Consider the following 12959-nt stretch of genomic DNA (forward strand, 5'->3'; position numbering starts at 1 on the left):
CTTTTACCTAACCCCAAACCCACACGTAAGTACATTACCAACTCCCTTAATAATTTTAACTAAAATCCAATTTATAATCCATACAGTTCACCCCACTAACCCCTACAGTTCCGCTCACTGACCCCAAATAGGTGCAAACAATCCGTTACCAAAACAGCGGCGCCCTAACAGCACAGGTCTAGGGCGTCTAAGCGTCGACACCAAAACGCTCGATGCCAGACGACAGCTCCCGATCGTCCCATACCATCTACTTACAGTTTCAAGCGTTATTTTGGCCCTTTAGGCCTTATTCCGATCATTTAGAACGTATTCCGACAGATTTTAGTCTTAATTAGACGATTTACATATTATTTTATTATTGATATTCCTGCTTATTTGGCCTGCTAATTTTTTTATGTCATCCATCAAACTTTACTTTTTTAGTTACGCTTTAATGAGAACAAAAGTGAGCTTTTGAAAAATGCCATATCTCCGAATGCATGGAAAGTATTTGAGACATCTAAAATAGCGGCTTTCCTCAGGTCAGATTAGTTGGAACTTTTTCTGGTTGATATAGACCCCCAATAACAAAAAAATTCACAAAACTTGTTTCTATTTTTATCCAGGCTGGTCACATGTTGCCGTAAAATAAGGTTACTATTACTATGCATTCGTTCATATGGAAATTTGTACTCTGAGATGTAATCAATTACATTTAATATATTGCTGATCCATAATATTGCAGCATTTGTTTGTTTTTGATTTAGGAATCAGCTTGCTATATGATTTTTTAGAGTTGCCAACTGCGGCGGGGGTAATCAAGTTCAATTAACTACGTCACTTGTGACGTGGTCAATCGGACTTGGCGAAAAAAACATGATGCAACACAGAATAATAATAAAAGTAATATGTAAGGGTGCGGACACCATTATGTTAAATTAGACTATAAATGCTGTTATCACTAGCAATATCAGATTCTCCTAGCCCAAAGGCAGTTTGTTAACCTTTTTTAGGGCGCACCTGTGGATCTCTAAACACGTGGTGGCGCACCTGGCGAGCTAAGCGATCGCGAAATGTTTTGGGTATAACGCCATTGACTTAACTATCGTCTTTATAGTTGTATTGTTTTTTAACTATTGTTGACTCAATGAAAAACGAGAAAGTTTAAAAAATGTAAAAATATATATCAAATAAGTTTTTGTTGGCCTGCAGGGCACATGACAACCTTCCATGGCGCACATTTTGGTAAACGCTGTCCTAATGCGTCACGTATCCTTTTAAATGAGTTTTTTGCGATTGACGTAATTGGACTGGATTCCAGCTGCAAGCTTGATCACCGGTTCCCTAAAAATAGCTACAGAATTTTTAAGAATAAATATTATATGACTTCACATTTCGACGTTGTTTTGTTGAATCATCGCTGAAAATTTGCATGCCCCCGAACAAAAAATATTGATCCGCCCCTGTTGGTCCGAGGTACTTACAGTGCGTAGTGGGCAGGCGTGTGAATTTCTATAGAATTTGTGGTCGAATTATTTGAATTAAATATTATGTGAACATTTCCATTAATTTTTTCATCATTTTCTTAAAGTGATACTGATTACATTTAAGTGGTACATTTTAAGTGGTAGTATTCTGATAAATTAAGGTGATATAAAGGCGGCTGACGAGGAAGAGCAAAATTCTAATTCTGACTTTTCTGTCGGAAATCTGGTTAAGATTTCGCTTCCTTTAGAAGTTCTTCATGAAGTTGCGCAAGCATCTGGAAGTTGGGATGACGCTCTAATAGAAGTATGATGTAATAGCTATACTGATATAAATCCTGTATATTTGTACTTATTTTGTTTTTTTTAAAGTTTCATTGAGTTTTGTCAACAAAGAAAAATGATGATGTGAGAAAACGAATGACTTGGTATCCTTCAGACAATTTAGGCCGACAAGGAGATTAAAAGACTACTTATTTTAAACATTTATTTGAAATTATATTCAAAGGCAAATACTAGTTGTTTTACACATCAGAAGAAAGCAAAACAGAATTACGTAAAACATTCCCAAATACTAAGCAACCGTGATGCCGACCATAGACATCTCAAAATATAATGAACAAATATGACATTAAATCCTGCACGCTACAGAAACTTTAAAGATGACTATTAAGATACTCCCACAAACAACATTGCTAAGCCAACCAACCAATTGTTTTTCTGAATAATATAACACCAATTGTAGTATTTTCTTGAATCTTTTTGACCAAATTTTAATAGACCTACCGATATAGAAATACATTTTTATTATAGCTGTCTGACAAACAAGGAACAGTTCGTCGAATCGCATTAAACAACGACGTAATCGTAGAATACAACGTTGAAGCTTTGGGGATCGGTCTTCATCAAAAGATGTGGTCGTTTCATCCTATTGTATTGGCAAAAGTTGAAAATGGTATATGTATTTAGAAGGACTTTGTCGTTATATTATGCCTTGTGTGTCATAACATATTTATTCTAAATTGTTGTTTTAATGCTTAAAAACTATTTAGGAAGAATTTCGCCTTCATGTGCTTCATCTCCTTCGTCGCTAACATCTTCGATAGAGGTGTGGTTGTATTTACATATTATTATTTCGTTTAAACTACCGTTGTACCGCTATATATAGTCGGAATCGACAGAAGCACCAACGACATCGTATGGCGAAACGACTGTACCTGACTTACCGCAAGACATGTGCAAACTTTGCGAGGAGGAGAAGGCAATTGTTATATTTCGACCTTGTCAGCACCAACTGGTTTGTCAGGGTAAATATAAAATTGAGATATGTTGTGGAGTATAGTTTGTCAGTACAAATTAGTCTTTTAGCAGCGGCAGATAAAGACTTTTGTTTAGAGCCGTAAATTGTTAACTATATTTTATTTCATTTTAAACATGTCGCTACGTTAATTCGACAAGACTATTTCAAATTATGAATAAACTCTATCTAAAAAAGGTGATTATTTTTGCCAAGCCCAGTCTAACTGTACGGGAACTAACTACTAAAATAAAGGCTTGATGCATTCGGGTGTTTGCATACAGTAAAAATATTGCGCCAAAAAATCGGTTACGTACATCTATTTTTTCCTTTATTGGTTGTACCGACAGTGGGGCTCACAATAATAAAAATGCATATATCGAGTTTAGTTAAAAAAATATTCATTTTAGAGTTTCTCGTGGTCCTCAGGGGCAATTCGGTCACGCAAACAGCGAGTTAAAATTTCGATTTGTTTAATCAAACCTTTGGATGGCCGTCATGATTACGAATATACGTTTATCAGGAACCCAGTCAGAATAATTGCTTGGCAACCAACACATTTTAACAGACGGCGTTACAAAACGGTTCGCTATGACGTAAAGCCAGAAAACAAGTCTGTCTTCCATATATGGTTCTAGACCAGGGATGGCGAACCAGTGACCCTCGGGTCATAAATTGAAGTACCACAGATTTTTATTTACCCACTTGAATCTCTAGAACTCTTTAGAGCAGGGGTCGGCAACCTTTTTTTATTTGCGGGCCAAAACGAAACTCTGCGGGCTGCAAAACATGATAACTAAGAATTGTGTTATTTTCATGTTAGAACAACTGTGAATCAGGCGGGCCTCGCCCTCGTATCGTTTTTTTTGCACTTAAAAACGTGTTTGATTACGTTAAGGAGACAGTAGAGTATTGGCGCAAATCGCGAAAAAAAGCGTTTGTTTGATTTAAAATTTGAGTTCACACGTCGTCCCCATACTAGCAATAAAAAATGTAATAACAATACTTTGAGGGAACGCGATAACATTTAAAATTAATCTAGCTGAGTGTTTTTTAACGTTTTAAGGCAAAACCCCTGGCGAGCAAAGCGAGCGCGATTTTTTTGGGTTAAATTTCTTGCAAGTTTTTATTACATTGCCGAAAATAAAAAAAAAATGTTAAAAAATATATGTCCAATATTTTGAATACGTTTTCCGTGACGCACTTGGCAGCCTTCCACGGCGCAACGGTATGGAATGACTAGTCTATTTCAAAAGACAGCATCAAAACGTAAACAAACCGTAGGTAGAATGAAGATTCGCGCGGAGAGCGAACATTTTTTGCACTTACGTAGTTAAAATAGTCAAAAAGTATTAGAAATTGACCCGTGTCTAATTTTTCAAAGAGGCGGCGGGCCGGATGAATTACATCCGCGGGCCGTAGGTTGCCGACCCCTGCTCTAGAGTCTAGAATACCGAAATGTCGTTCATCATTTTCAGGCAATAATAAATGTAAAAAAACAATTCTTTGTTTGATAGAAAAATATATCCTACTTTTTAAATCAGGGATTGCTAAATCTGTGAGTCGGGCAAAAGTGTTTTACGGGTGACGAGTAGGCCTACATTAACTGCACTTCAACAAATGCGTGCAAAAAAGGAGACAACTATCAAAGCATTTTGTTTATCGCTGTACACGGGTGGCGATCCTTTTAAGGGAAATTAAGAGCTCGCAGACTAAAAATTCTGAAAAGCCTGGTTAAATCATGTTAAAAATCTGTCTGCTGAACTCCTGTAATCCCATAAAAAATGCTGCAGCATTTGTTAACCATTTAGGTTCTTAATATTCGTGGGTATCTGAATTTGGAAATCGTCGAAAAAAAAAACGAATTATTAAACCAGACTATATCACCTAAAACGACGCAGCAGCAAAGTTTCGTAAAAACTAGCATATAGTCAAATATATGGCCCACTTGTGCATTTTGTAAGGATCCTCTTCATATACAAAACTTCACAAATGTGCAACTGAAATCGAGTGTAGAGGAATTCAAGGAGACGGTGTCAAAAGCGATTGTGCGGCGCCCGAAAAAGTGCATTCATTAACTAAATAAAGTAAAACATTTTAATGTAATAGGTTACATGATGAACTGCTGAGAACAAAAAACATATTTGCACTTTACTCGATATGTTGGAACTATGAAGATGATTTTGGCATAAAAATATAATGATTTGAGTAAACAGGTTTTAGTCAATTGACCCCTAAAAAGCATGCCTGCACAGAAAACCAGAAGAAAAACGTAGTGCATACAGTGGGCTTCACGTGTTAAAATTTTACGTTGTAAAGGTATACATTTTTTACGTTCAACAGATAAGGATACAAGTGCCACATTGTAAACCAGTGGTCGGCAAACTTTTTTTGTCGCGGCTCAAAGTACTCTTTCAGAGCTATTGAAGGCCCGCTACGTAAAACCACTATGAAACAGTGGCGGATTCAGGATATTTGATTTAATGTGAAATATTTCACGGCGCCTTGATGCCCAAAACACTGCCATGCCATAATGGTAAACATAATATAAAAAAAGACTATACGCGCGAAGCGCGAAAAATTATGGGATAAAAAAAAATATATATATATATAGTTCGACAGGCTCTTAGATCAACATTTGGCACGTGAGCCTTTCCAAGCTGAGCCAATTTAAAAATTATGTGCCACACCAACAAGTGCAATGAATGTACGGCATCACGTGGCCTACAACTACATAATAACACCAAGCTATTCAAAAGTAACTCGCGGCCCAATAAAAATGGCTCTGCGGCCCACAGTTTGCCGATAACTGTTGTAAACGAATATAATAATATAGTTTCTTGTACTGTGAACTAAAGGCACCCTTGTCTTCACAAAAATCCTTAGGACTCCAAGTGTATATATGTTCGGCGTTCCCGATCTCAATGACCAGGTTTCAGTTATGCATATGTATGTATATTTTAACTGAACAGAGTGCATATATCATATTTTACACAGCGTTGACATATAGTTTTAAATAGTGTCCACATGTTTATCTTACACAGTGTTGACATGTAGTTTACATAATGCTGACATGTTTAGGTTGTAGCATCCGAATTAAACGATGTCTAAGTTGTAAAGCTTTCATCACAGAAAAGGTTCTGCCACTTGCCGACGAAAATAAACGGCTGAAAGAAGAGGTGAGTTGTAATTACACAATCCTTTTAAACTAATACCGGTTTCGCGATGAGCAAATACCCAAATGCTTCCTTTTCCTAACTTTTATAACACTGGTCCAGTGTCCCGACGAAATACCCAAAAACAATACTATAATTCGGAATGTTATTTTAAGGAGCTTATAAGTTTTTTTGCGGGCTCTGTCGCGTAGCAAATTGAGTAATTAGTACAAACCTGGATTTATAATGCCCTTCTTATTATTCCCAAACTTAAATAATGCCCTTTCTTATTGTTTCCCAAACTTCAATTATTTGTATTTCTTTCTGACATCTATACCCCCGGCTGCGATCCGATATTATGACACCCATACACTCGTTTTTTTCGATCGTAAAGTTACTATACAACGAACATTGCAAAAGTTAAATAAAATATTTTTTTCTTTTTGCTAGAGGAAAATACCCAACACAGCAAAAAATATTTAACAAAAATACAGATTTAAAAAAAAATTAATTCTTTATCTCTGCTTTCAATTAGGCGCAAGTGACACAATATCTGGTACTATTTTATCTTTGTTAATGTTTTGTTTCCAGGTTGAAGAATTAGTTGAAGCTCAAAAATGCTCAATCTGTTTTGATAACGCAAAAGAAATCGCATTCAACCCGTGCGGTCACGGATCGTGTGGCCAATGTTCGTCTCAGTTAAGCAAATGTCATATTTGTCGCATTGAAATATCTGGAAAACTTAAGATATACCTGTAAATCGTATAATTTTTACTCACGCAAGCATATTATTTTATGATTTAATAAGCATTTCTTGTTTTACAGTGACGACTGTATTATGTAAATAACTTATTCTCTTTGTAATGTACTAATTTCGGTATTTGTTTGATATTAACATGATCGTTTTTATTGTGGCAAACCTACTGATGTGCATCCATGTATATCAAAGAATGCAGATCGCCCTTTTTCCTATTTCACCGCTGAACTTTATAAACGCGTGTTTGTGTTACACCCCCTTGACTTTACCATGTTACCACTACGCAATAAAACACCAACCGCTTTACATTATAAATATTGTTATGGAGACATGCGGATTTTATTTTTTAACTATATCATACTTTTTACCGTATTGGTGCGCCGGCGGACGGTTCGTAGAAAGAAAGAGACGAAGCAATGTACGCTAGAGTGATGGGCATTTTAGGCGAGTGGTTCTCATCATACATACCTAATAAAAAGAAAGTCATGTTCTCCCACGTAGGAAACAAGACTATCTTTTTTTCCGTGGTAGTTCGTATTGCGGACTTTCTCAAACGTACCTCCTTATGGCCGCCCAATGCTTGAAAGCAATTTTCTTTGAAACGGTTCAACAAACTTCGTCTGTAGGGCCAGTTGGCCACGTAGTGCAAACGTGAGGCACAAGTAGAAATGTTATCATTTTTTATAATTAGCTGATAAGACGAAGTCAGCAAATTTACACGGTTATATTAGATTAGTGCAAAGGACAAAAAAGCATTAGGTAGAGAAATCACTTGATTAGAGGGTATCAATTAACCACGGCGACTGAATTGATTCGATCCAAAAAGGTAGGCTATATATATAAAGCGACAGTATAGTCGAGCCATATTAGTGATTAAAATGAGACCTTTTGTGCATCAATGGACGGGGGGGGGGCGGATTTATAGTACGTCTATATGTATTTCAGATCATATATATGACTAGATACTTTTTTTTTATTTTTTTTTTAATTCAGGGTGTCAAAATATTGCCCCTGCTAAAAGACGATAACAACATAGAGTAAAATTTTTAAGTAATGATTGACACTTACGGGTGTCAAATGATAATACCGGTTTTCATATTTGCAAATATGGAACTGTGCTTGTTTTGTGTTAATAGCAAAACAGTTATTATGTAGTTCGTGAATTCAAATCAGCATTTCGCCATTAGCATTCGAGTAGTTTATCGGTTGTGCTTATTCATTTACATCAAAACAGATGATTTTGAAATCGCAATGGCTAAAGAAAACACGGTATCTCATCAGGAAAGCCATATATAATATGGAAATGTCTAACAGAATAAGTTCATAAATGACCAATGACCATGTTCCGACTCTCTGTTAAGGCAGCTTATTCATCATCTCCCAAAAGTACTTTGATTCGCGATTAAATGTGACGATGCTACAGTTTACTTCCAATAGAGGTAATTGCATTTCCGCATATCGGACAAGTACGCAACTCTGTTGAACATGGACCACAGGATCCGTGTCGACAGGGTTGAAGTGCAACGGATTGTTCTTCTATCGCACAAATAGAGCACTTGGTGTAAACCGTCGTTCCGTCCGTCTAAGAAGGTAGCAATAATTAAAATAAGTATTGTAGAAATGTCAATCTGCGTGCCTCAACAGACGAACGCTTGGTGTACATCATATAAATATTCTTGCACTTTTAACGTGTCCCTATGGCCAACATAGAAACAGTCAGGGCTTCGTAAACTTCGCACCCCTTTAATCTGAGTTATTGAAAGCGAGGCACCTCCCTGAAAATAATATAGGTTTCATGCCAATAGAGCTCAAGTGATTTAACTGTTCATAAAGAGTGGCTTTATTATACAGCCAGAATTTTAGATTCATACAAACAGCACACGGACAGTGACAAACGTGCTTTTAAAATATTAAAGTTTACCATCCAGGCAGGGGCGATCCACAACTTCAAAAAGGGGGGTTACGAATTTTCAACTTAGGGAATTCCCCGTTTTTTCCGTCTGACGTTAATGACGTCATAATATAGCGACGGATATGACGTCATAAAATAGCGATTGTAATGACGTCGTAAGTAATTAAAAAAATATATCAGAAACAGCGAATTAAAGTCCAGCAAAAGCGAACCTTCAGACGCAAAGCGAACACGTGCGACGTGCGTCGTCCACACTCATGCCAAGTGCCAGCTGCAAAACCGCTAAGTGTGCAACCGTTAACTTCAGGCGAAAAACTAAACCAAGACCGTGAAATATATGTGATTGATTTTGGTAGATCCGGACGTGTCCGGGACTGAGCTAAATTACAAGCACGTCTCTAGTCACCTGCTGTACTTAACGAAGATCGTTTTTCCCGGGTGTTATTCGATTAGCGCGACCTCCACGCCGAACTGTGTGCCAAGTCAGCTAAAATACAAGCACGTCTTACACCAGGGGTCGGCAAATGTTAATCTAGTTCAGTGTTTGTTAACCTTTTTAAGTCAGGGCACACCTGGCGAGCGACGGCATATCGTTTAAATTTCTTGCAAGTTTTTATTACATTGCCGAAAATAAAAATTAAAAAAATGTTAAACAATATATGTCCAATATTTTCCATGGAGCAATGGTAAAGAAGCGCTGATCTATTTCCAAAGACACCATCAAAACGTACACAAACCGGACGTAGAAAGATCATTCGCGCGGCGCGAAACAATTTTTGCACTTACGTAATTAAATGGCCAAAAAGTATTTGAAATGGAATCGTGTATAATAATAAAAGAGGGCGATGGGCGAATCCGGCCCGCATAGGTTGCCGACCCCTGTCTTAAACCGATATCTGATATTAACGCGGACAGCAAACAACGAGAAACATCAGCACCGCCTAGCCCAGGGGTGTCCAACTCCAGCATGTCAACGTGCCAATTTTTATCCTATAACTTCTTCCCGTGCCAAAGTTTAGTAACTAATTCTTTCTAATAATAAAAGCGCTTTTTTACAAATAATAAAAACGTGTAGTAGAAGTGCGCATTACTGCATCTAAGTGCCGTCGGTGAGCTGACTTTTGCTTCTTGTTTCTTCACACCACAGTTAATAGTCAATTGAATGCTAGCCTCCACTACAATATAATGTTGTAGTAATATAAGTAATTGTTAGTTGTCATGATTGCCGCGATAGTTTTATATTATGAATAAACAATGAGAATTTACTGTATAAAAATTAGGTATTTTTTGACAATTGGCTGAATAACAAATTAAGTATTTTAGGGGGGCTTGCGTGCCATTTTCTATTAGGTCGCGTGCCACATTTGGCACGCGTGCCGCTTGTTGGACACCCCTGGCCTAGCCCTAGATCAGGGGTGGGCAATTATTTTTAACCGCGGGCCACATGAGAAACTTAAAATGTTGTCGCGGGCCGGGTAAAAAAAGATCATCTCAAATGCATGTAATATGACGTCATACTACGAACCTAAAAAATAAATAAGCTAACAAATTTGTTATTACGTTAGAAGTTTTGCGCAAATGTTCAATTTACGTCGAATTTAACACAAAGGAAAAAATGTGACTTGGCCTATAGGCTATTTCAGTGTTTCTTGACCTTTTTCACTTGGGGCGCACCTAGAGACATATGCAAACAGGGCGGCGCACCTTGCGAGCGAAGCGAGCGCGAATTTTTTTTTTTATGTGTTCCTGTATTTCTCTTAAATTGCCTGCATTTTTTTTATTATATAGGTTTTATATAGTTGCATATCTTTAAAGGGACTCCAGCCTTTAAGACTAAAAACCTTATTTTGTCCATTTAAGTCTTGTTCCGATTAATTTTGGACTTATTTCGTGTTTACGTCTTATTTAAACCATTTTAGAACTTATTCTGTCGTGGTTATCACTGCGAGTATAGCGTTATTATGTCGGTGGACTTAGTACTATGGTATTATAGATTATCTGATTTAGATATTGTTTCTTTGTAGGTCCTATTGCGTTTTCTACTTAAAAGGCTTGTGGAATCAATGAGCTAAGCTTAATAGGAAAGTAAAAAATATATGTTTTATATAATAATATAATAGGACCTACATTATTTTTTACTTCTGCGCCGCGGCGCACCGGTTGAGAAACGCTAGGCTATTTGTTTTAAAACGGAAATTTTAATTTAGACATAGAGGGGAACGTCAAGCATTGAGCACAGATAAAAAATATACATTGCTTGATATATACTTTGGTACAATGGCCATATTGTAAAGAAGGTATAAATACACAACATGGCATTAACTAAATTAGGCTGACAAACGTGAATTTGTATGTTTAGAAAACGGCATGTATTTCGTTCATATTTTAAAGTCGGAATACATTCGAAAGCAGCGCAATATATCTATATATATTAGGGCTAAGTTTGTTAAACTTTTGTTGGAGAGAGTGCCACAGTGCAGAGGACGCTTTTAATCTGTAAATATGGCCAAATAATTTGTGGAATATACGAAAAAGACAGCAAAGATTCGAAAAAAAAAAAAAAAAAAAAAAAAAAAAAAAAAATCAAAAACAAATCCGGATCCGGCCCGCGGGCCGTGTGTTGCCCAGGTCTGCCCTAGATCGACGTTTTAAGCGAGAAAAAGGCGGAGACCGCTTGATTTATTGTTGCTGATTGTCAAACACACACTTGCTGATCAGCCAATCCGAACGAATAACAAAAGGCTAAAGAGAAAAACTATCTTTATCCATAGTTGCCATTCTAGATTATTTTAATCTAGATTTAAATGTTTTGGTTTGAATCTAGATGTAGGATTATACAATCTAGATGTTAGATGTTTTTTTAGATTATTATAAAAAAATATTGTATAAGCTAAATTAGTGACAGATTCGCTATTGACGATAAATATTTCAGTAATTTCAAAAGTTAAAAAAAAAAGTTTTTTCAAATCAAAAGTTTAAAATGATGAGATATAAATTCGAAATTTCAGTAACTCGTCATGTTCAGTAAAATGTTTTATAAAGCAGAAATCTTAAATCTAAAGCATCAAGCAAGTCCCTTTATGGAACTTTATACGGCATTAAGCTTTGAATGTTGATTTTTTGTCCAAAAGTGTTGAATATGTTCAAAAATCATTTTTAGATTATTTTTTAGATTTCTCCATAAAAATCTAGATGTTTTTAGATTATTTTTTTGGTAAATCTAGATGATTACTGTCAGAAAAATATGGCAACTATGTCTTCATCTAGTGTTTACGGTCTACCAAACATAAAAAGGAAAAACGGCGTTTTGCGTTTGATTTTGATTTCGCATTAGCTCAGTGGTTCCCAACCTGGGGTGCACGGACTTGGGGGTCCGTGAGAAAGCATTTGGGGGTCCGTGATTACCTTGATGAATTTTAGGAAAAAAACGAACAGCGATCTTTTTGCTTTAATTTCTCTCTTTAAATGCACATGTGTCAAGCTCAAGCCCGCGAGAATAAATTGTACCGGTATGCATTAAAATAAATCCATGCTGCTGCCTACAGTGTGAACATTGACCTTACACTACATTACTACATTTACCAGTCCGCAACGCATGTCGATTACAGTTAAATCAGGATTGGTTCGTCTATTACGTAATAGAAAGCATGAGGTGCAACAAAAGTTTACCTCATAGTGGCGGGAACGACCACACTGCTTGCAGTTGGAGACTACGCTGTACTGGTAGGCCAGTAGATATGTACCGGTAAGCATATAGGTGGTATGTATGGTCATAGTCAATATTTGAATGAAAACACCAGGATGTAGCTAAATAGATATGAGGAATAAGGCAGAGGAATAGTGTAAGGTAATGATTAAGTGTGACCTTTTTTTCACCATGTTACCTCTGGCCCTCTTCCCTGCTTTGCAGGTGTAGCGGGTTGGTCGTCAGCCTATCTTGTCTTTATTTATATATTTTTCCCGACTTTTTTCTAGTTTCTTTATTTTACTATTATGTCAATTGTTTATTCAACTTTTATGCCAATGGTGTATTCGACTTTTGTTCGTTATTTCTTTCTTCAACAACAACAACAACAACAACAACAACAACAACAACAACAACAACAACAACAACAACAACAACAACAACAACAACAACAACAACAACAACAACAACAACAACAACAACAACAACAACAACAACAACAACAACAACAACAACAACAACAACAACAACAACAACAACATTGACACAGTTCAGTCAGTACAGTAGTTGAGTAGCATAATTATTACAATAATCGATAGTATGTTAATTTAGTTTCAGGCAAAATTTAGGGGGGGGTCCGCAGAATTAATAATTTGTCTAAAGGGGTCAGTGACAACAAAAAGGTTGGGA

The 12959-nt window shown here is 36.6% G+C and overlaps 1 protein-coding gene across 3 annotated transcripts in view; it reads left to right on the forward strand.

The window, feature by feature from the left end:
• The window catches only part of LOC146148515 (E3 ubiquitin-protein ligase MIB2-like), a 31872-nt gene extending 24902 nt beyond the window's left edge, over positions 1 to 6970 (forward strand). For all 3 annotated transcript variants that reach the window (XM_083387750.1, XM_083387752.1, XM_083387751.1), the window contains exons 10-15: positions 1628 to 1770; positions 2277 to 2418; positions 2516 to 2571; positions 2632 to 2770; positions 5842 to 5939; positions 6507 to 6970. In XM_083387750.1, coding sequence (XP_083243876.1) covers positions 1628 to 1770; positions 2277 to 2418; positions 2516 to 2571; positions 2632 to 2770; positions 5842 to 5939; positions 6507 to 6674 — 746 coding nt within the window. In that variant the 3' untranslated portion in view covers positions 6675 to 6970. The remainder of the gene's footprint in view (positions 1 to 1627; positions 1771 to 2276; positions 2419 to 2515; positions 2572 to 2631; positions 2771 to 5841; positions 5940 to 6506) is intronic.
• Positions 6971 to 12959: the final 5989 nt, after the last annotated feature.

The sequence above is a fragment of the Ascidiella aspersa genome, chromosome 4 (assembly GCF_963924565.1).
Source record: "Ascidiella aspersa chromosome 4, kaAscAspe10.2, whole genome shotgun sequence".
Classification (NCBI taxonomy): Eukaryota; Metazoa; Chordata; class Ascidiacea; order Phlebobranchia; family Ascidiidae; genus Ascidiella; species Ascidiella aspersa.